Here is a 23,993-nt window from a genome sequence, read left to right as displayed (position 1 = left end):
ACACTCCCATGATCACTGTTTCTAAAGGCTTATCAGGATGACCAAAGTATCTGAGCCCAAGGTCATGTCTGAACCTACTTCCTTGTTCTAGCCTAAAATTTAGGTTCCTGTCTGAAATTACTTCTTTGTTCTAGCCTAATATTTAGATATCTGCCTGAGAGTACTTCTTTGTTGTAGTCTACGATTTAGATTCCTACCTGAAATTACTTCTTTGTTGTAGCCTAATGTCAGATTCCTGCATTGAAGCCTTCTTCCTTGTCCTTGGCCAATGTCATATTCCTGCCAAGCAGCCCATTTCCTTGTCCTTGGCCAATGTCATATTCCTGCCAAGCAGCCCATTTCCTTGTCCTTGGCCAATGTCATATTCCTGCCAAGCAGCCCATTTCCTTGTCCTTGGCCCATGTCAGCTTCTTGCCAAGCAGCCCCAAAGGCTCTCCACCTCTCCCCCTTTTTTATTTAATTAACAAGACTGAGCCTATCTTAGGTTGTTCTGACAAGAATGTCTTCCTTACCCGTCATGGAATATGCATTATCAAAAGCAATGCATTTCTGTCTTAGGTTGTTAAGGCTCTGTGCAGAACCTTACCCGTCCTTGGCTTGCCAGGCTGTTAAATTAATAACTCTGTCTGGGGGTCCATTATCAGTTTCAAGTCATGTACTTTGGCTGCCAGCCTGTTGATGTAGTTAGAGACAAGCTTTAACACGATGGGCAGGAATAAAAGTATTCCCAGGACTAGAAGGGCTAGCTTGATCAAGCTATATATGCCATTCCTGTGGTTTGACCAAAATGGAAATACTTGACCTCAGGTCATGGATAATTTTATTGGCATTATCTGCAGCATCAAAGCTCAACAGAGCAGCATTCTTTAAATTCATAATCTCACTATACAAAGTTAATACACCCAGAGAGGTGTTAGGATTATGCCAAATATCCTACAGGTGTCTTTAAACTTTTTTCTAATTATGACAATCATTATGAATTTCAAAAGTAATACTACTCCAATGATACTTGTCACAACACTTGGGATGGCTCCTAACTCTTGAACCCTGAACCTCCTTCAGATAATTTGAATAGGTTATAGAGCATCATCTGTTGTTCCAGATACCTGTATAAATTCTTTTGTATACTCAATACATTAGTAACATTTTTTTTTTTGCTAAATGGTTAACAAAAATAGTTGTCTTAACTCCTGTGTCACTGCTATTGCAGAAGCATTGGTGCTAGCAATTAATGAAATTAAAGCTGTTATACCAGCAATAATCAAGCCCGCTGCCCTCTTGCTTCTGCTTAAAGCCTAACTCACTTCTAGCACTTTCAAGCTTTTTTCAGAAAATCAAGGTTTTGTAATACTCCGGGCAGTAAGACAAAAGCTGGTTGATAGACCCCATAACATGCATGCCAGGTTTTAACACACTAACACAATTGGAAATTATACAGTTAATGCAACTTACAATAACTATTGTAGAAGAGACAAAACCAATTTTAGCTTGACAATTAAAAGAACCTTAAAACATGCACTAATCCTTGTTTGGATTCCAGATCCTGTCCCAACTTTACCTCTTGCTATTGTAACATCATAGTGAACTATAGCTAACTTCCAAATATGTCTCTGACAAAGTCCAGATCCAGTTGTCCAAAAGTAGACTGTTATTTTCAATATTGAATTGATTTCTAGACCAGTACATGATTGAGTCCTAATAGCTGGTCACCTTTAAGAAGAATACAAGAGACATTATAATTTCTCTTTTTGATTCTCTATCCCACAAGGTCTAAAAACTTGAGGCAAGGCAGCTTATCCCATCTGGGGTATAGTCAAGCAAAGATGGGTCAGGAACATATGTCCAATATAGCTCCCTAGTCACCATTGTCAGGGCACTCAACAAACTCACAGGTTGGCATCATTCTTTGTTTCAGCAACAGTATGTCTCAACAATCTTTTTAGAGTTCCATGGGCCTCTTCCACAATACCTTGTCCTTGAGATTATACGAAATCCCCGTAATAAATTGTTGACAAAAAGTCTCGACTGCTGGACTACAATTGCCAGACCCATTATTGTGTTTTTTAATTGGATATTTTATTTATTTACTTTTCAATGTTATCTCCTCTCCCATCCACCCCAAACCCCTTATCCCATGCAGACCCATTATTGTGTTTTTTTAATTGGATTTTTATTTATTTACTTTTCAATGTTATCTCCTCTCCCATCCCCCCCCAAACCCCTTATCCCATTCCCCCTCTTCCTACTTCTATGAGGGTGTGCCCCCACCATTCACCCATTCCCACCTCCCTGCTGTCAAAATCCCCAACACTAGGGAATCCAAACTTTCAGGGACCAAGGCTCTCCCCTTCCACTGATGCAGGCAAGGCCACCCTCAACTACCTATACAGGTGGAGTCATGAGTCCCTCCCTTTGTGTTCCCAGGCTGGAGGTTTAGACTCTGGGAGCTCTGGTTGAGTGTATTTATCTTAATGAGTTTTATCTATGGTTTTCTCTAGCAGCAGTCTGAAGAGTTTCTGGTCTTAGAATTAAGATCTTTTATCCATTTGGAATTGATTCTCTGCATGTTAAAATGTAAATTTTATGTACCATTTGATGAAGAGCCTTTCTTCTAGTATATTTTTGGCTGTTGCAGTTTGGGCTTCTTTCTGGGTCCTATATTCTACTCTATTGGCCCACATGTCTGTTTTCCTGATAGCAGCATGGAGATGTAGCTCCTGAGGCTCTGTGGACTCAGCTGAGACAGAGTGCTGTGGGACTTGCAGCATTCCTTTTTCCTTAGGGTTGCATTGGTCATTTGGAGTCTTTGGCATCTAGGATTTATTTTTTTCTGTTTTTGTGAAGAATGTAATTAGAATTTTGTAGATCTCTTATGGCAATAGGCCACTTTTGCAGTATTAACCTGAGACTGTGACCATGTATTTAGTGTCTTTATAGTTGTGTTTTAGAGATTTGTCACCTCTTTAGTAGATATGTCCTCCCTTTTAAAGCTATTGTGAATGGTTTCTTTCTCGGCAAGTTTGCTATTCTATACAGAGGAAAGCTACTGTTTTGTGTGTTGATTCTGGATCCTGCTACTTTATTGATTTGTTTAGCAGATGTTAGAATTTTTCTGGTGGAACACTTAGCATTTTATAATTATAGGACTGTGTTGTCTGGAATTTGGGACAATTTGACTGCTTTTTATTTGTATCCTTTTCATTTCTTACTCTTGTCTTATTGCTCTAGTTAAGACATTGAACATTGTATTTAATAGGAGCGTGTAATGTACACCCTCTTATCTTGCCCTCAGCTTTAGAGGGTGCCCGCAGATTTTCCAAATTTATAGACTGATGGCTATAGGCTTGCTACCTAGGGTCTTTATTATGTTGAAGTATGTTCAGGCTTTTATTCTGCAAGGACATTGTGCATTGTCAGAGGTTTTTTGTTCATCTCTTGAGATGATGGTGTGATTTTTGTCCTTAAATGTGTTTGTACATTGTGTTATGTCTAACACTTAGTGATCTGTGTGTGTTGTTGATTCATGCATTCATGGATGATACCAAAATGGTATGGCCTGTGATCTTCATAATGTATTCTTGAATTAGGGTTGCAAGAATTTTATTGAGAATTTTTGTCTGATGTTCAGGTTTATATAGCTTTCTTGTTTCTTGTGTTAGGGTCTCACCTGGCTTTAGTATCAGGTGACGCTTCATGTGACGAGTCTGCTAGTGTTCCTTTCCTTTTGATTAAACATTTTTTATTTGGTGTTTGCTTTCTAAACTCTGACCTGCTATTTTGCAGTCCTTTTAATTGCAGTTGGTGCTACAGTGATGTATCCACCCCCTACCCACTCACAGCACTAGAGTTCCATAGCACATAGCTTCCTCTTGCTAAGTATCTTCCTTAACTACTGTGCTTAAGCAAAGAAGGCAGTAGACATTGTAAAGTACAGATTGACACTCTGAGGAACTGAGTAACATTTATGTTCTAAATCTCCTCAGTATTTTTAGTTTTAAAAATAGATAGTTGACCCTTTCCATGTGTTAGGCTGTGTTTGACAGGTCGGTACATCTTATGACAACTCTTATTCTCAGTCTGCTCCTCTTAGATGTCTCTTTAAACCTCTGCTTTGCCACTGAACTGTTTGGTTCTGAAGAAGGAATTGAGGGGCTATAGGAATTTTAGAGACATTTTTGTTTTCTGGCTTTATGCTTTTTGTTTTACTTTGAATGCTTCTCTACTTTTATTTCTGATAAAATGTTCTCACTTGTGCTGACTAGTCTTCTTTGACTGAATTAAGCTCCTTCTGCCCTCTTTCAGGACTTGTACTAATGGAAGAAGCATATGGCACCTATAAAGTTAAATGTCATTCCCCCCCTCCACTTGGACCTTCTGCTTGAGACCTGCATGTGACTTTTCACCCGCGATCTGCACTTTTCGTATCTACTGACTTTGATTACAGGAAAGTGTCTGAAGAGTCGTATCAAATGACGTCAATGGCCAGCTTGTTTTCTTTCACTAGTCCAGCCGTGAAGCGATTGTTGGGCTGGAAACAAGGTGATGAGGAAGAAAAATGGGCAGAAAAGGCAGTGGATGCTTTAGTGAAAAAGCTGAAGAAGAAGAAGGGTGCCATGGAGGAGTTGGAGAAAGCCTTGAGCAGCCCAGGACAGCCAAGCAAGTGTGTCACGATCCCCAGGTCCTTGGATGGACGTCTGCAAGTTTCTCACAGGAAAGGCTTACCCCACGTTATATATTGCCGTGTTTGGCGCTGGCCAGATTTGCAGAGCCATCATGAGCTAAAACCATTGGATATTTGTGAATTTCCTTTTGGATCTAAGCAAAAGGAAGTTTGTATCAATCCGTACCACTATAAGAGAGTGGAGAGTCCAGGTAAGTTTCACTGTACTGAGAATTAAAAACAAAAACATCAACATGTCTCACCAATTTGCATATAACTAGGCTTATTAGCCAAAAGACTGCATTAACCTTTGTTAAAGATTCCATCTTAAAAGGAAGTCTAGCTTTTAAGTTTAGCTTTCGTGAACATTTAACTCTTGGCTGCTACTGCTATTCCCTTTCTCTACTAACACCCGTTTCCTTTCTGTGGCCCGCATGTCTCTGCATGCTAAACACACGTTCCATGTTCACACTGGATCCTTCTCTCCTGTTTGTTTAGGAACTTTGTTGTCACTCATTGTCGATTTTTCTGTCTTTACATTTTCCCTCTCTATATGTCTTTTTTACTAAATTATTTTTACTTTGTGCTTGTGTGTGCGTGCGTGCGTGCGTGTGTGTGCATGGCACATGTAGAGATCAGAGGACAGTCTTAGGAGTTGGCAGAGAGTTCTTTTCTTACTCATTTCTCATTCTTCAGTGTCTAGAATAATTCTTTTTACTAGGTACAGTGGTCAGTATTTTTTTTTTTACAGTGAATTAATTATATAAGCTGATATCTTAGTCCTTTTATTGCTTCTGTAGCAGACTACCACACAGACTGGATAAATTCACTCTACTGGAAAGAATTAAAAACAAAACCAACATGTATCTTCCCAATTTGCATGTAATTAGGTTTACTAACTAAAAGGTTACTTTAGCCTTTGTTAAAGATTAACAATAGAAATTGGAAGGTAGACAGTTCAGGATTAAAAGACCATAAGGTGAGGGTCTTGTAATGAACTCTACCCTAGAACAGAAGAATGGCATGGGTATGAGTGAGCCACAGAGGATGGAGGGAAATGGAGATGTATAAAGAGACCTACTTTTAGTTTTCCTTTGGTGCCATCATCAAAACCAGAGTCTTGTGCATTCTAGGCAAGTTCTCTACTATGGAGCTACACCTCAGCCCAAGCAACCTGTTTATGTAACAAGGAGTCCACCTCCACCTTAATGACATAATCTCATTACATCTTGTGAGACCCCACCTCCCAACATTGCCACGGTGGGATTTAAGTGTCCAGCCTGTGACCTTTGCAAGATAGATTCAGCACAGCAGCTGAGATACAAGCTGGGTTCTTCCTTATCTTAGTTGCTACATAATAAATAGCCACACATGTGGTAGTTTAAACACAACACACATGTCTGACCTTCTATCTTCTGTAGCCACCCGTGTGGTAGTTTAAATACCACACACATGTAAGACCTTCTATCTTCTGTAGCCACACCTGTGGTAGTTTAAACACCACACACATATATGACCTTCTATCTTCTGGGTCAGGCATCAGTCGACTCAGCACATCTTCTGTGAGTTTGTAATCAAGATGTGGGTCAGGGCTGGCTTTATCTTGGGACTTCCAATGTGACAAGATTTAGTTCCTAAACAGGCCATTGGATGCTTACTGGTTATTGCCTGGAGACCACCTTCATTTGCTTTACTGCATGGCCTTCTTCAGAAGGTCACCTGTGTATTTGTTCTTGTACTGCCATTCTCTCTCACAGTAGTAGATTTTTTCTGCCAGACTATCTCTTATAGCATGCATGCATGTGATGATGCTCTGTCTTCTTCAGAGCCAGTAATAAGAGGGTTTTCCTGCAAGAGGGCATTGAATTCTGAAACACTTCCCCGGTACATTGCCCATAATTCTGTTGGTTAGAAGCAAGTCATAGGCCATATTCTGAAGGGAGAGTTTTATCCAATTACATGAATCCCCTGACTCTGTCTTACACACTGGAGGAATTGTAAGCCTTGTATAGTTGAATGTGAAGGCTAAAAGACTAGCAGTGACCTGAGTTACTAGTTAATATTCAACCATGAACTTTAGAGCTGCTGGTCTATCTGTGAAGTAGATCTCAGTTTCTTATGAAGCCCAAGGAGAGCTATTGTATGAGGGAATTGAGGAAGAAAAGAACAAGGCAGATTTAGTGGAGGAATATTTTCTGAAAAATTCTCCAGCTAAGTGTTTGCCAGCAATACATCTAAGAATTGTATCTGTTCCTTCTCACAGTCAGCGTAATGACAGTGGCCAGTGGAATTGTCTTTCTTTTAGCCTGCCTTCTCATTCCATATGAAGCACAGCATTGGTTATGATACTTTAACTTTGGAAATGTCTTGCTAGTTCAGCTGATGGAAAAAACTATAGAAACCTCATGCTTGGTCCGAAGTCTATACATCTCCTGGGGAAGGGATAACTCAGTAGGATTAACTTGACTAGTGTTCCTCCTTGATCAGTTGGGGACAATAGATGCCTCTCCTCCTGGTACTGTGCTAATAAAGGAGGTTGTTGGTGACTCTGGTTACAGTGAACGGTGAGCACTGTACGGTGGACATATGTGCTTTCCTAAGTCTGGTATTCTCTTGTGTAGAGTTAGAGAAAGAGAAAGCACCAACATCTCACAGCAACATAGTCTGTTTTAATGTTACAGACAAAGTAGCTAAGTCTTAACTTACACAAGAGTACAGAGAGTATGGAGTGGAATGAGGAAGTGTCGCAGAGAGAAAAAGATAATAAAAGATATGATGAACATGAGAATAAGGCCAACCGAGATGTGCCAGTATTTATTGGACTAGAAAATATTATCTGCTGGCTAAGATTTTAAGTCCTAGAGTTGATTTTATATATAATTATTATGTGTAACCTCAGGAAAGTTACAAAATCTTTGTGATTTAATGTCCTCTTCAACTAGATAATACTACTACTAATGACCTTACGGAGTTGTCAGGGAGATTGGGTGAGTCAGTGTGTATGTCAGTGCTTAACATTATGTTGCCAAGCTAGTTTGAAATCTAGGATCATTTCTCCAGAGGGATCCAAGTAGAGCATGTGAGGAGTAGGCAGAGAGGAAACGTTCCAGCACACAGCCACTGAGAACTGAAAACTGAAAACCAGTGGCCAAGTCATTAGAATAAACAATCGAAAAGGACTACAGATGACGTTGTACTTAGAGGACTGAAGGGAAGGCCTTTTCACTCTGGAGATTTGTTGCTTCGTCAGGGAAACCTTACCAGTTCTCTAAATGCTAAACAAGGCCCTCACTGACTCTGAAAGTGTTCAACTTTGGGAATTCGGAGTTCTCCGGATTCCACATACTGACCTCAGCAATCTCTGTAATCCTACATCTGTCTGGGTCAGTGGCTGTCTCTTCCCCACCTGTCTGCCTCTCTTCACTCCTGGCATCCTCAGGTGTTATTATTTTCACAGTATTTGGTACTCTGTTGGCTGGCATGCACCTTTCTTGAATTCTCATTAATTGCATTAAATGATTCTTATTATGGTTGTTTTTTTAAATGACTTATGTGCTATAGATGGAGAATGCCATCCTTTTGAACTCTCTGCTTCCAGAGTCTTTCACACAGGCCTAATAATGCTAAAGGTTTTTGGGTTTGGTTGTGACGTAAATACAAATCCAGATTCTGCCCCGTCTAACAGTAAACTTTAATCACTGCCCCTTAAAAGTTCCTGACTAGCTGTGACTTGTTTTTCTGATTGATTTTTGTTTTTCTTTCAGTCTTACCTCCAGTGTTAGTGCCTCGACACAACGAATTCAATCCACAGCACAGCCTTCTGGTTCAGTTCAGGAACCTGAGCCACAATGAACCGCACATGCCACAGAACGCCACGTTTCCCGATTCTTTCCACCAGCCCAACAACACTCCTTTCCCCTTATCTCCTAACAGCCCTTATCCACCTTCCCCTGCTAGCAGCACATATCCCAACTCCCCAGCAAGCTCTGGACCCGGAAGTCCATTTCAACTCCCAGGTAAGACTTTACTGATCTCCAAAACTAGATTTTTAAGTGCTGGTCTTCTGAGTGAACTATTACATAAGATCTTGTTGTTGATGACATATTCTTGAAGAATTTATTCCCACAAGGATTGGGTTTTATTTTTCAACTTCCATTATGTTTAAAAATCTGAAAATTGGGGAATTAAGTCTAAGTGTTTAGTTTGCTGTTAAGAGTTGTCTCAAAAACAAATTTGAATACTTCATCATAGACTTCAGAGCCATATGTAGCTTTGTCTCAAGCCGTCCCATATAAACCTGGGGCAAAAGAGAGCTTCTCTCCAGTTTTATAGTCACTGAGAAAAGTAGTCTAGCTCTAACATTTGCAAACATTCACAGTTCTGAGTGTTGGAAGCCCAAAGCTCATGTTAATGCACAGTTTCCTGAGCTAATTACCCAGTCATCTAGTCGGGCATGATGGTTACTGGGGCATTGCAACAGAATACAGTGACTGTTGTTACTGTTAATGCAGACTTTGAATGACACAGCAGTATGTAAAATCACCTGTGCTGTGTGCACTAGGTGATATGTAGCCTCAGATTGCTGTGCAGTAGCTGCAGTTTCTTGGAATATAGATTAAAGAAAAAAACCTTGACTTTGGGTTCCATTTTATTGTTAATCCTGGTATCCTGGATCACCAAGGGTCTGAGTTAGTATACACTTGTAGTAGGTTTGCAGGAAATGCTGTGTGTGCTCTTTCTGCTCTTGAACAGTTGTGTCCTACGTCTGTATGTGCTCAGTAATGAATTCTGCTGTTAACCTTGTAAATTACAAAATGCTTTTAGAGAATAGCTTTGGGCAAAATGAAGCTCTTAGCCTTTGTGGAATTGATGTGTCTCCTTCTCTTTCTCTTAGCTGATACACCTCCCCCTGCCTATATGCCACCTGAGGATCAGATGGGTCAGGATAATTCCCAGCCTATGGATACCAGCAATAACATGATCCCTCAGATCGTGCCCAGCATAGCCAGCAGAGGTGAGAGCAGTGCTCACTGTTTAGTTTTGTTGATATTATTTTTATTTCTTTTCATTTCTTGGCCACTTTTCTTTACTTTTTTGCAGTGCTAAGAGTCCAACCCAGGGCCTCATATTCTAGGTAAATAATCTCCCACCGAGTTTTTCCAAATCTTGCTCACTTGTGAAAGCACCTTGACTGTACAATTGATGTGAGTTAGTTTAGTGGTTTTAGCAAATATTTGAAGTTTGGGATCAAAATATAGGGGTTTTATGTTTGTTTGGTTTGGTTTTTACTTTTTATTTGTTCTTTGTGAATTTCACATAATGCACTCAATCCCACTCGTCTTCCCCTCCTATACCTGTCCTCCTACCCTTGCAACCGCCCCACAACATAGACAAAAATCTCATCGTGGAAGCTGTAGTGTGTCGGTGTGGCCCACAGTCTACCCTTTTGTCCACACGTCTTTGCTTGCAGATGTTCAGTGGAATGACTCATTGGTATGGTGCGAGGCTTCTTTCTCTTAGCATGATAGCTTTGAGACGGTGTGTTTTGTATTTGTCAGGTTTTAATTCCTTAGATGAACAGTGTTTCTTGTGTGTGCCACCCTTGTTTGCCTGCTCTCCACTGAGGAGCTGCTGTGCTCCTCCCACCTTTGTGCTGCTTTGAGTGGAAGCTGCTGCAAGCACTGCTTGGAGGCTGTCAGGCCTGCTGCTCTAAGGGAGTGGTGACTGAGGCTCTTCAGTTACGTTGTGTTGTCTGCTGGGTTACAGTGCTCAACCTTTCTGTATCCTTGCCTATTTTCTTTCTAACTGTTGTGTCCAAATTGAGAGTGAAAGATTGGAGTTTCCAATAATTAGGATAGAATTATATCTATTTCTACTTTCAGTTCTTTTGATGTTTGCTTCGTGTATTTGGCGACTCTGTTGTCAGAATGTACAGTTCAGTAATATGAATGCATTCAGCTTTGTGTGGCCATTGCCACTGTCTGCTCCCAGAACTTGTCATCTTCCTGAGCAGACTCTGTGCCCATTATAAATTTCCCTATTTTCTTTCTCCCAGTTACTCATCAGTAGTTACCTACATCCTGTCTGAATTTTCCTGTCTGGGCATCTAATCTCAGTGGACTCGTCCAGTACCTATTTGTCCTTTGCATCTGGCTTTTTTTCTTTTTTTTTCTTAGGATTATACATGTCACAATATATGTTCAAGTCTTATTTCTTATTATTACATTCTAGTTTATGGCATGGCACCTATATGTTTTGTTTATCCACATGTTTTGTTTATCTGCTTTTTTGGCTGTTGCACAGTAGGCTGTTATTTGAGTCTCTTTGTGCAGTCCCATCTCCCTGCGTGCTACGTATATTTGGGAATATATGTATTAGCATAGATTAGCATAGAATTGCTGTTCTATGCTAACCATGTTTAACCTTTGGAACTGCCAAACTCTGTATGGCAGCAGCAGCACTGTGTTCCCAAGGGCACTATATATAAGCATCCCAAGTTTCCCACATCCTTGCCAGCTCACTCTCTGTTGTTTGTCATTGTGCATGCTCTCCTTGCTTATAATTCTGCCTGCGAGGCATGATGTATTACATTGGATGCTTTAATTGACAAATAAGAAAGAGTGGTGGTGTTTTTTTTCCCATAATGTATATACCATTGTGTAATGCCCTACATTGGTACAAGTGTGTTACAGATCAGATACTGACATTTTAGGGGCCAGGGAGATGTCTCTGAGTAAAGTCTTGCTATACAAGTCTGGGGACCTGAGTTCAGAAGGGCAGCATTCACACGGAAGCCAGGCACACAGCACACTTTTAATCCCCTCCCTCCTCCAGGGCAAGGGAAGTGGAGATAGAACAATCCCAGCAAGTATGAGAGCCAGCCAGTCTTCCACACCAAGGAGCAAACAGCCTAAGAGCCCTGCCTCAAACAGCACTTAGACCTGTAAGGCAAGGATAAGTTTTGAGGCTGTCCCTGTCACTCACGCATGCATTCAGCACACCACAGACAAAGTAGAAAGACACTGTTATTTACATATTCTAAAGATCAGTGTTATGAGTGTGTGTTGTATTTGTGATGATAACCACAGCTAACTCCATACCTAATGCTGAGGAACTTGGTTTTCTGCATTTCTGTTTGTTCAGAACCTTACTTATAGTTCATCTTTTTGTTTAGAATAATTCTACAGATACAGATGTAATTATTTTTAGCTGTTAGAAAAGGATTTTACTTGACAAAGTGTAGCTGCCCACGGCCACAAGTCAACTGGGTTCACCTAAAAAGGGGGCTGGGAATGAAAGGGGACAGAGGGCGAGAAGACATGAAGCCAAGACAAAGTTCTCTGATCAAGGCTCAAAGCTTTAATGTTTATCTCTCAATTTAAAGGGGAAGGCCCAACCCACAACCCCTCCTGGTTTCAGCCAGAGATGGGTGGGATAATCCATAATCCATTCTAGGTCAGAGATGTCTCAAGGCAAGCCCAGGGGCAGTTCTGCTTCTGTGTTCTGTGCAGCCAAGGTGGGTAACTCCATCTAGATCCTATCACTTGGTCTGTTGTGGTAAACAGGCCTGCACAAGGCTTGGGGGGAGGGCACAACAAAGCCTGTATTAGTTTAGTGTACACCTGTTTGAGGTGCTGTTGCTGCTGCATTGCGAATTGTGTCCTTACCAATTGGATTTGGAACCCCTAAGCCCCAACCAATGTGGTTGTATTTGAATATGTGGGTTTTTGAACACCAGGACAGGGTTCTCCTGGTGTGGTGAGGATCCTTTGTTGTTGTTGTTGTTTTGTTGTTTTGTTTTTCGAGACAGGGTTTCTCTGTGTAGTCCTGGTTGTCCTGGAACTGACTCTATAGACCAGGCTGGCCTCGAACTCAGAAATCCGCCTGCCTCTGCCTCCCAAGTGCTGGGATTAAAGGCGTGCACGACCACCGCCAGGCTGGTGAGGATCTTTATAAGAAGAGTGTTCCTTGTTCTTTCTCTGCCCTGAGCACAAACCAAGGAAAGGCTGTCTAGCAAAGAGCTGTCTACAAACAGGAAGTGTCATTAAACAGTGGAGCTACTGCCACCTTGATCCCAGACTCCCTCCCTGCCACAGGACTGTGAGAGCAGAGCTCTGTTGCTGACATCACTCCATCAGCGCTGGGAGCTGCTCACTAGAGCGTCCTAAGCCGCCTGAGAGAAGTTGGTATATATGAATCAATACAGGCTGGAAAGGGGGCTAGTGAGTAACTGTGGAAAAAGGAGAGAAGAATCCTTGCGTTTCCTTAATTAAGGAAGGTGTTAATGTTTGTGTTTAGAATGTTAGTGGGGATATGGTGCTTAGGTTGGTGCTTCTTCTATTTCAGACCTAAGTGAGGAACACTCTGGAAGACAGGTAAAAGGCCTTCCTTGTTACATATGGCACCTTGGCTGGATTGTGTGTATGTTCTAGTGTTTTCTGGAAGGTAGAGCTTTAGAGATACACAATCAGTTCTTTAGCAGGAGAGATTTTTATGCATGAGATTGGCTGGTTTCTCCTGATGATGACTACTAATATATAAAAGTAACGATTAAAGGGGGAACTGTTACTTTAAAAGGAAGTTAAAATTTAAGAGATTTTCCATTTTCTACACATTGTAAGTACTAAGAAAGTGTGTTTGTAGAGAAACTTAGATGTCTTTCCATCTGAGAGTGTATTAGTGTGGTTATGAAGTATGACCTGATTAGTCCTCTCCATCAGGAACAGTTTGTTTGGCTTGAGGGGACACAGGTGGATCAGGGCAAGGGAGACTGTTAGACTTATAAGGCAGGACATTTTAAGCTGTCAGTTGTAAGCTCAAAAGAGGGTGATTGTTTCATGAGGGGATGAGCCATGCATGGGCTGAGGGTGCTTACAGCACACCTCTCTCTACAGTACACAACAGAGTTCCGCTGTGTTATAGTTGAAGAGGCATTTCCTTGAGAACTTTGCTCTGGCTTACCTGTGGACTGCACAGCCTTGCTGCTGTGAGCTAAGACTGGGGACTTGGGAGATGGGATTTACGTGAGACGGGCTGAGATGGTAGTGGACCTAGTTGTTAGTCTCTCTGATAATGTTGGAACCTAACCTTCAGTGTAATGCTGCTTAGAGATAGGGCCCTTTAAGAGGCAATTAGGCTTAAATAAACTCCTGAGATTAGGGTCTTTGAGATAGAATTGTCTTTACATGATTAGATACAGAGGTCAGGGAGCTGGCTCCTCGTGTAAAAAGCACTTGCTTAGACAAACCTGATGAACTCATTTCAGATCCCTGGAACCAACATACAAAAAAACTATGTATATCTCTTAATCACAGCACTTCTGCAGTTGAGATGGGAAGTAGATACAGGAGAATTTCCTAAATTTCAAAGCTCAGCTAACCTAGAGTATGTGGCAAAGCAGAGACAAGAGAGATCCTGACGCAAAACAAAGTAGAAGGCAAGAACCAACTTCTAAAGTTGACCTCTGATCTCTACACGCACACACCTGTACACTTGCTCACACGCTCGCGCGCGTGCGCGTACACACACACACACACACACACACACTAGACAGCACATTTGCTTATAGCTTGATAGCTGAGCCTCTAGAGCAGACTGTGAGAAACAGTTGTGGTGGTTTTGCTGTTCTTGTTTTGTCTTGAGTTGAAGCCATTCAGTCTGAGATATTTTATTATAGCTTTCTGAGCAGGCCAAGATAAGCCTTGGACTCTAAGCCTGCAATGTCAGTGAAATTTAAATGAAATATCTATTTTCTTTGTCATATAATGCTTGGTTAGGACAAATGGTAAATTTACAAGGCACTTGGTGTTTCAGATAATCAGTTATTAACCCTCTTTTCTGTTTTCAGATGTTCAGCCTGTTGCCTATGAAGAGCCCAAACACTGGTGTTCAATTGTCTACTATGAACTAAACAACCGTGTTGGGGAAGCTTTCCATGCGTCTTCTACTAGTGTGTTAGTAGATGGATTTACAGATCCTTCAAATAACAAAAGTAGATTCTGCTTGGGATTGTTGTCAAATGTTAATCGTAATTCAACTATTGAAAACACTAGGCGACATATTGGAAAAGGTAATCTTGTCATTTCTTTTCATTCAGTTGAATTAAGTCTTTTTTTTTTTTTTTTTTTTTTTTTTTTTTTTTTTTTGTACTGGCTAGATACAATTCATTGCAGAAGGTGCCAGAAACATTCAAAAAATCTTAAGGCTTGGATTTTGCCTCAAGTTGCAAATATTAAAGAATGTGATCACATAAAGATACAACCAGTCCTCTCCTTTTTATCCTGATTAGTTTTTGTTTCTAGTACTAAAGATCTGAAATCCTATTGTTCACTTCTTCAGTGTTTACCCTAACAGTTAGGGCACATTTAGTTAGGGCCTAACTGGAATATACACCTTAGAGTATCTACCACAATTGAGTGTGCTGCATGTCTCCAGCAAAAGCGGCTTTGCTTTTGTACCCTGCTGTTCTGTGCTCCTTTGATTTGAGTCTTGGTCAGAGATGGTAGCAATGGCAGATAACAGTAATTGTGGTAAGTTTTCTTATAGGTGAGATTCAGAAAAATAATCTGAAGCCAGGTGCAGTGGTTCACACCTGTAATCCCAGCACTAGGGAGGCTAAGGCAGGTGAGTCCCAAGTTCAAGGCCAACCTGGGCTACATATAGCAAGACTGTCTTAAAACACAAACAAAAACACCCCAAACAGACAACCAGAACATTTGAACTGTTTTTATTGATTCTATTGTCACCTTTCCCTGACCTTTTCTGTGAACTGTGTCTTCTGTATACGCTGCTCTGCCAGTTCTCCCACAGTGGAGATAATTTAAGGACATCTCTTTGGATCAGTTTTCACTTACTTGCCAGGATTCCCATTCCAAAGTCCATTTCTGTTTACTCAGAAGCAAGCCACAGTTTTTTAATACCATATTCTGTCACAATTCTGTGACTTATATTTGAACAGAGATTTACATTAATGGAGATCCTGCTAAAGTAGGCATTGTATGTAGTCACAGACAATAATGGAACTGGTCCGTTGTGGGTAGTCAGTATTCTCTCTTACCTAGAATATGGCAGTTGGCAGCATGCTATACTGTGAGTGAGACAAGACTGTGTGCTTCTGAGCAACAGACTGTGACACCTGTTTCATTTATTTAAAAAAAAAGAAAAACAAGCAAGCAAACAAAACAGCAAAAACAAAACAGCAAAACAAAAAACAGCAAAGCCCCCTATTCCCAAAAGCACACAGACATTCTATAGGCGCCTAGATATAACTGTCTTAGTTAGAGTTTTATTTCTGTCAACAGACACCAAGACCAAGGCAACTCTTATAAAGACAGCATTTTATTGGGACTGACTTACAAGTTCAGAGGTTCAGTCCATTATCATCAAAGTGGGAAGCATGGCAGCATCCAAGCAGACATGGGACTGAAGGAACTGAGAGTTCTAGATAGTCATCCAAAGAAAGCCAGGAACAGACTGTCCTCAGGCAGCTAGAAGGATAAGGGTCTCAAAGCTCATTCCCACAATGACACACTTCCTTCAACAAGGCCACACCTCCTAATAATGCCACTCCCTGGACCAAACATATCAAACTACCACAGTAACTTAATGTGTGCTGCCTGTGAAAAGGTTTAAAATGATATACACCAAATTTGTAGCACTGTCTACCTGTGGGGAAGAAAACCTTGAGGTAGTTCTTAAGTATATTGGAAAAATATTTTTTGAGTCAGCTTTTTAGTAATAAAGTTTAAATTTTACTATTAGAACTGGTTTCTCATAAGTATGTTTCTAGAAAACTTTAAAAAGTTGTATTATTCTGTGTGTATAGGTATTTTACCTCCAGGTGTGTCTGAGTACTGCATACATACAGTGTGTCTGCATACATACAGTGCCCTTAGAGGCCAGAAGAGGGACATCTCCTGGGACTGGAGTTAGGTGGTTGTGAGGCTCCATGTGGGTATTGGGAACCCAATATGAGTCCTTTATAAGAGCAGCCAGTGCTCTCAACTTTTGAGCTATTGCTCTAGTTCCATTAAAAAAAAAAGAAGGAGGAGGAGGAGGAAAGAAGGCTTTTAAAAGGAGAGTAAGATGAGCCTGCTGTTTTAAAGTTTTCTGTAATCTGAAGTCACAGTGTGTCTGGGTGTCTGTGGGTGATGGTTAACATGCTGTGCTCTTTGTTAGCAAACAGGGTGGAAAACTTCATTAAATAATGTTTATAATGAGTTTTTTGAAAGTACTCATAAAAAGAAATGTTAAAGAGCATCTTTTCCTTTCTAGAGAAACAAATGGTGGTTGGGAAACGAAACACAAACCCTGGGGTCAGACAGTTATAATACCCTGCCAACACCAGCCAGAGGCTTGGCTGTCGGAGGCTCTCAGAGTTGTGGGGATTATTTGTGGCTGCTGAAGGCCATCTAGTGGTAGTTGTTATCTGAACACTGTCGAGTTTGCTGTGCATTCTGGGTGCTTTAGTTGTACTAGTCTTCTGTGGCTTCTTAACCATGGTTTGCTAAGCCATCTCCCTTGTTGCCTGTCTCTTTAAGGTGTTCATCTATACTACGTTGGTGGGGAGGTGTATGCCGAGTGTCTCAGTGACAGCAGCATCTTTGTTCAGAGTAGGAACTGCAACTTTCACCATGGCTTCCACCCCACCACCGTCTGTAAGATTCCCAGCAGCTGCAGTCTCAAAATTTTTAACAATCAGGAGTTTGCTCAGCTTCTGGCTCAGTCAGTCAACCATGGGTTTGAGGCTGTGTATGAGCTCACCAAGATGTGTACTATTCGAATGAGTTTTGTCAAGGTGAGTAGTTACGATCTATAGTGTGACTTAGTCATTGTAAGTATGTATGCATTATAAAAAAATTATTAGATAATCAATGCTTTTTACTCAATTTCATACATTTAAGTGAAAATTTTGAATTTATCACTTTAACCATATGATTCATTTTGTAATGTACACATAAGATCCATGATTAATTTTGATAATGGGTAAGGAGTGGGTTTACAAAGTATTTCATATAGTAGACTAATTATTAGAAAGAGTTTAATATTAACATTGCATTTTGACTGGCTCAGATTCCATGACAGTGAAGGGGGAAATTTATAGTACTTTATCACTTTACTTGTGTCTCAGGCCTGTTGCAAAGGACTTATAAAGCCTATCACTCTCGTGGCCTGATTTTACTGACCATTATAAAGATTGTGTTGAGAGACTCATAGTGGTGAGTTGCAGCAGTAGGCTTGTTTTGTTTTGCCATGTAAGCCCAGTCCACAGTTTCTTTGCTATTTATGAATGATCTGAATTTAATTTCTCACCCTCTTTTGAAGTGTGGCTTTTTTATTGTCCAGTTCTCCTCCTTGCCCCATTTCTCTTTCTCCTGACCCCCTAGTTTCCCTGGAGCAGAGCTACTATAATCAGAGAGACAAAGAACTTGATAAATCAGGAAAATAAAAGTTTAAAAAAAAAACCCACGTTTTTTAGTTTTTATCTGAAGCTTTATCTGGTTTTTTATCTTTAGAGATAATGGCTTGCCGTTCTTCATACAGTAAACTACACGGTATGGATTGGTCAGTGTTTACACTGTCTCATCAGATAAAAACAAACATTTACTCAGTGAGAGTGTGTATCACATCACAGCATGATTTAGCTGTGAAAGGTCATAGTCTGGGCCCTTTGTAACATTTAAACATGTTCTTGGCCCCATGGGTCTGAATCAGAGAAATTGTGTGAGTTGTTGAGGTGTATAGCCTTGAACAATGCAACTGTGTCTTCATACCGTGTTGAATGCTTACTGTCTTCTGTAGTTGTTCAGTTTAAATATGTCTTACGTATTTCTACAGTTAAGCTTTGTATTGTTAAGGATGGTGGAGATGGTTGGCCATTCAAGAGGGATTTGCTTTGCTGTCTGTTCCTTTCCAGGGTTGGGGAGCGGAGTACCATCGACAGGATGTCACCAGTACTCCATGCTGGATAGAGATTCACCTCCATGGGCCTCTGCAGTGGCTGGATAAAGTTCTTACTCAGATGGGCTCTCCGCTGAACCCCATTTCTTCTGTTTCATAGTGCAGAAGTATTCTTTTCAACTATATTTTTAGTGGACTTGTTTTAATTTTAGAGAAATTTCCAGTACAGATACTGTGAGCTGATATGGAAAAACAAATATTATGGCTTATTTTTTCTACGTAATTGTGACCAACACATTTGTATTTTATGATGATAATTACATTTGTTTGTATTCGTGTTCATTGTGATTAACTTTCAGAAGTATTATAAACAATGTAGAGTATTTTGCCCCTGTTGAAAAGTCTAGCATTGATCTCAAACTGGAACATGCTTTTGCTTATTGTCCCAACAGTTTTTTAATTTGATAATTTTTTTACAAAGTAGTGCATCACATAATGAAATTTTATCCTTTAAGAGCGTATATATTGTGGGAAGCAGAAGACAATATTCCTCTGGGAATTTCTTTGTCCTACCACCTTTGAAAAAGCATATGTTGTTTTGCAAAAACTTAAAGTAGGGGCTTAAAGGAAACTATTGAATCTTATTTGAAGGACACTGCAGTCCTAACATGGTGTTCAGTGAAAGCAAGGTGGTAGATTTCTGGACGCCATACATTTACGTTTAATATAGCTAAGTGTTTGTCAGTGTAATGGGACTTCATGCTGTATATCTTTTGTAAACATTTCCTTTTTTAAATCTCAAGTATTTGTCCTTTACTCAAGTCTGTCATACGTCTTCCTTAGAGCTAGTTACTGTGTGCTCCACGGCCTTGTGCAGCATTGTTTACTGCTTTGGGCTCATATGTCAAGAACTCTAATTTTACTGTGCATTAATCTTTTCATTTTGCACTTTTATGGGTGACTGTCTTAGCGTAGTCTCTGGTAAAGCGCTGGAGGAGATGGGGTCTGAGGCCCTCTCTGTTTCCTGGCTCTCCTTTGGACAGCACTGCCTTTAGATGACAGCTGGGGGCTGGGCTGCCTTTCTACCCTTTACGTTTTGTTTAGTCTATAACATTGTTATCTATAGCTCTAGCTGAGGTGCCTGTTAACACACTACAATGTTATGAGTGTTATTGATATTGAAAGATCCTGTATGAATACTGAATACCTTTGCTGTGTACCAGACTTGTCATATGAGGACCTATGCAGTATAGCCATCAGAGGCTCTTTGGTTGGCCCAAGAGTGAGGCTGTTGGTGTAAATGAATCACAGTGGAGGTTGGCCTAGTTCATATCAAATGTCATAAGGCAAAGAGTATAGGCCTGTCTCTCTGCATCATGCTCTGCCTCTTTCTTCTTATCCTTTTAGAGCCTACATGGATGCTAATCTCCAGAACACAGCTGGACGTGAACACTCTTAAGACAGTGAATTTGGTTCACTGTGCCTTGGCCTTAGGACTTGTAACCACTTTCTAGGGAGCAGTCAGGTAGACAGTTATGGCCTGAGAATGAACACACTACTTTGATAAAGAAAAAGGCTTAATTTGCCTATGAGAGCAAGAAATTTTATTTTCTGGTGCCTTTTGAAAATATACAGAGCTACTTTGTTCTTCTGCTGAAAATGTTATTTTGGTTTGACTTTCTACAGTGCCCTTCCTGCCTTTATGAGGAACACAGCTTTTGGAGGTTGGGGGGAGAGATGATTTCTTTTGTTTTCCGTGTCATTATTTATTGCCTTTCAGAGTGCAGCCATTGGGTGGCTTTGCTCCTTCAGAGGGGGTGCCTTGCTGGCCTTCAGTAGCTTGAGCTATAAACATAAATATTCCATAGTATGAGTGTGTCAGCCCCATGAGAGAGGGATATCCACTTTATACTGGAGTGTAGAAACTGCTCATTGTTGTTTATTTAGCAGGCTCATGGCAGCCTGTAAGGACAAGTTTGTAGGAATATGTCTTGAGTTGAGTGACAGGCAGTACATGTCCATGAGCTCCAGTGAGTCCTGGAAACACGTGCCTTGCTTGTTCCTTTTTTCAGCAGTAGGCTACATGTTGTTTCTCCAGTCATCATGTCACAGGCCTCAGGCTTGTGGAGTCTGTGTGATCTGCCGTACAGTGGCAGGACTGAAGCTCTCAGCTGTTCGAGTTTCACGGAGAAATCCCACCTGCTCTACCACTGTTCCACAGTCTGTAAGTGGAGACTGTGTTCTTTTTGCTTCTGTGCCATCTAAGGATATACATACGTCTGTGGGATGAAGACAGCAAGGGTGGACTCTACCACAGAGAGCAGGGAGTAGGGCCTCTGAAGAAGCCACCAGACCATACCAGTGCCGGTACAGTCTCTGTCTGAGATGGCTCTCATGGAGCGCCTGCTGGCCCTGAGTGTGCTGAGTTGCTTCAGCTCCCCACCCTCCAGTCTCTACCTCTGAAGTGCTAGGATGAGGGACATCCGCCATCATACCCGGCTTCTGTGGTGCTAAGGATCAGTGTCAGACTTCACGAGTCGTAGGCAAGGACTCTGCCAACTCAATGACATCCCTAGTTCAGCAATCACATTTTAGCATCCAAAATACATTAATATCTGCCAGGGAAAAAGATAGATTTGCAAATAATAAAGATTGCCATCAGTTTGATAAATCGTGCAAAAGGAAAACTCAAAATCTCAGCAATGAGTTGCAGCAACAAGTCGCTGGCTAGGAAAGCAGGACGGAGAGGTCCATTTGACTAGTGTACCTTCAGGGTAGCATGATGGCCTGCTAATGCTGCCAAACTGAATATAAGGGCTGTAAGCAGGAATGCTGTGGGCCTTCCAGAGTTAGACAAAATGGGAAGAGGAAATCAGTTTTAAAACAGTAAAAGCTGGGTAATGGTGGCACATGCCTTTAATTTCAGCACTCTGGAAGCAGAGGCAAGTAGGTCTCTGTTTGAGGCTAGCCTGGTCTACAGAGCAACTTCTACACAGAGAAACTGTCTTGGAGGGAAAAAAAGAAAAGAGAAAAGTAAAATAGCAAACGAATAGAACAGGGTAGGGTCCTCCCCTCCCCTTTCCTGTCATGGTTTCTCACATAAGAAAAGTAGTCGTAGACGTGGCTGATTTGCTAAGGTGAAACCAGCAGTAAGATTGCTAAATATAACACTTCAGCAGGCTACCCTAATGATGCAGAGAGGAAATGTGCCATTTTCATAACATTTGAAATTAGACACCCTTTGGGGATGTGAATGACAGTAATGTTGCAATATGAAATGACCTGTAAGAGTAAAACTTGTGGGTTACCTCACAGTCTCCCTATTGCCTGAGAGGACTGTCAGAAACATATTCTGTCCCCTTCCAGTAGTGCCCTTGGGAAGAGAGAGTGGATGAAGAAATGAAGTCTTACTGGTCCAGGGTGTCATTGGTGCTTCTGCTGCAGAGAGCACAAGCGGCTCAGGTCTGTATATTCACATCTTGTTTGGTCATTTTTCTGTCAGCACTTGGGTCCCTGTTACTGGTCTCTCTTAAAGTCCTGTCTCTTTGCTTCCTGAAGACTCTCAAAAGTTATTATTTTTTATTACTTTAAAAATGTTTTTGTTGTTTTGAGACATACTCTCTGTACAGTCCTGACCAGCCTGGAAATTACTATGTAGGCCAGCCTCAAACTTGAAGTAATTCTCTTGCCTCTGTCTCTGGAGTTCTGGGATTACAGGCATGCACTGCTGAGTACAGTGACCTCTGATGATTTTTAAAATTCAGCCCCTGATGATGGTTTGGTTTTAGATCTGTTAGCTTTGTCTGAACCTCTCTTTGTCCTGCCAAGTAAATCCTCTGCTATCTGGGGTCTCAGGAGAAATGTGTGTTCTCAGTATAAACACAGCTAAATATTGGTGGTTTATAGGTGGCCTCAGATAGTAGGGAGAGCATCTTTTTTTTTGAAGTAATCTACAGTTAGGTGGGTATTTCCCTCACAGCAGTAGGATCTTCCCCTTTGGAAGATACCAGTTCTTACAAGTTTTTCTTGTTGAAATAATGCATTTCCGGGAAGTGGAATTTAAGGGTTTGGTTCTACACTAACAGAGAATTCTATCTGATGGACCACTTGGGTGGATTCCAGGGTGCTGACAGGAAGGATGACAGTATTTCATAGTGTCATCAGGCCTTGCTCATCTCCCTGTCTAGGGCAGTAGGTCAATGCTAGAGCACTTAGTAGGCGTAAACAACTCAGGGCACACCTGTATTGAAATTGACCGCCTACAACTGGATGATATGCCAGGACCACAGAAAGGAGATTCCCAGTGATGTGTTTAAAAGCAAGAATATATCTTAATACATCAAACTGGTGACCTCCTCCCCAGCAAAGAGAGTCCTCGAGCAGACTGTCCTCAGCAGAGAGAAGGCACTGGTGTACTCCTTGTTCAGATAACTTTGTTTTTAAATCAGCAGAAATAGTTATTCTTTAAGGATTTGTTTGAAGTTACTCTTTTAAAAAGTTAAAATTTTTGTGTGCAGTTGGGCACATGCTTGCCCTCCCCCCCTCACCCCCCCCATAGTCATGCCTTTCTTGCTGTGAACTGGTGTCAGCTCCAACACTCCAATTAGGTCAGAGTCCCAGGCTCTTTTGAGAGGTCTTGTAGAGCGCCATGCGCCTGTGCTACTGTTGGTGGGGCTGCTGCCCCGCCTTCTCAGAGAGGAGCTGAAGCAGAGGGAGCCTTAGGCATGACGGTTGGGCAGTGTACTCCACCACGTCTGGTAAAGCTGCAGTTTAACTGTACTTACTTAATTCAGGTAAGAGTGTAATATAGAGAGCGAGTGCTTATGTTCACCTGTCTGCCTTCTCCCAGGAAGAGGCTTCACATGTGGGTGATGAGAGCAGATGGATGGCTGCACTGTAGGTCTGCTTATGTGTATTGGTTCTGCTTCTGTTCGCGTTGTAGAAGACTAACCACACCAGCAGCATGCCTCGGCTCTGCTACCTTTTGATACTTATAAAAATGTATTAGGTTTTACTATATTGTGCTTCTCAAAGCCATAACTCTTAAGAAATTTGTTTTTGCATATTGTTTGCTAATACTTTGTTTTAATAAACCTCAAAATCTGCTTACCGTGTCTCTCTGTTTATTTTCTTGTACTTTGCCTTCCTCTGTGGTTCTCATTGTGGTGATCTGAGGAGGCAGAGACTGAGGCAGAACCTGGTCTGCTTTACTCTAATCACTAACTCTCTTCTCAGTCTCATTTGTAGGGGAGGGGCCGTGCTCAGGCTGGCTGTACACTTCGTAGTGTAGAGTGTGCCAGGCAGTGCTTGAGTTCTGGGCCTTATAGCTCTGTGCTCTTAGGCAGGATGATCAACCACTCTGGGCCTTAGGTTTTTGCATTTACAAAATAAAGATCTCCTTCATAGGAAAATAAAATGAAACATTACAAAGAAA

General features: G+C 41.2%; 1 protein-coding gene across 6 annotated transcripts in view; it reads left to right on the top strand.

Moving 5' to 3' along the window:
• The window catches only part of Smad5 (SMAD family member 5), a 34,374-nt gene extending 10,710 nt beyond the window's left edge, over positions 1-23,664 (top strand). For 3 of the 6 annotated variants that reach the window (XM_034509868.2, XM_076938929.1, XM_034509869.2), the window contains exons 2-7: positions 4,303-4,872; positions 8,425-8,676; positions 9,555-9,674; positions 14,508-14,729; positions 17,200-17,456; positions 18,576-23,664. In XM_034509868.2, the coding sequence (XP_034365759.1) occupies positions 4,470-4,872; positions 8,425-8,676; positions 9,555-9,674; positions 14,508-14,729; positions 17,200-17,456; positions 18,576-18,719 (1,398 nt within the window). In that variant the 5' untranslated portion in view covers positions 4,303-4,469 and the 3' untranslated portion in view covers positions 18,720-23,664. The remainder of the gene's footprint in view (positions 1-4,302; positions 4,873-8,424; positions 8,677-9,554; positions 9,675-14,507; positions 14,730-17,199; positions 17,457-18,575) is intronic. The other 3 variants (XR_004607458.2, XR_004607457.2, XR_004607459.2) reach the window with 3 other exon arrangements.
• Positions 23,665-23,993: the final 329 nt, after the last annotated feature.

The sequence above is a fragment of the Arvicanthis niloticus genome, chromosome 8 (assembly GCF_011762505.2).
Source record: "Arvicanthis niloticus isolate mArvNil1 chromosome 8, mArvNil1.pat.X, whole genome shotgun sequence".
Taxonomy (NCBI): Eukaryota; Metazoa; Chordata; class Mammalia; order Rodentia; family Muridae; genus Arvicanthis; species Arvicanthis niloticus.
The sequence above is the reverse complement of the archived record's forward strand: the minus strand, read 5'-3'. Positions and strand labels throughout refer to the sequence as shown.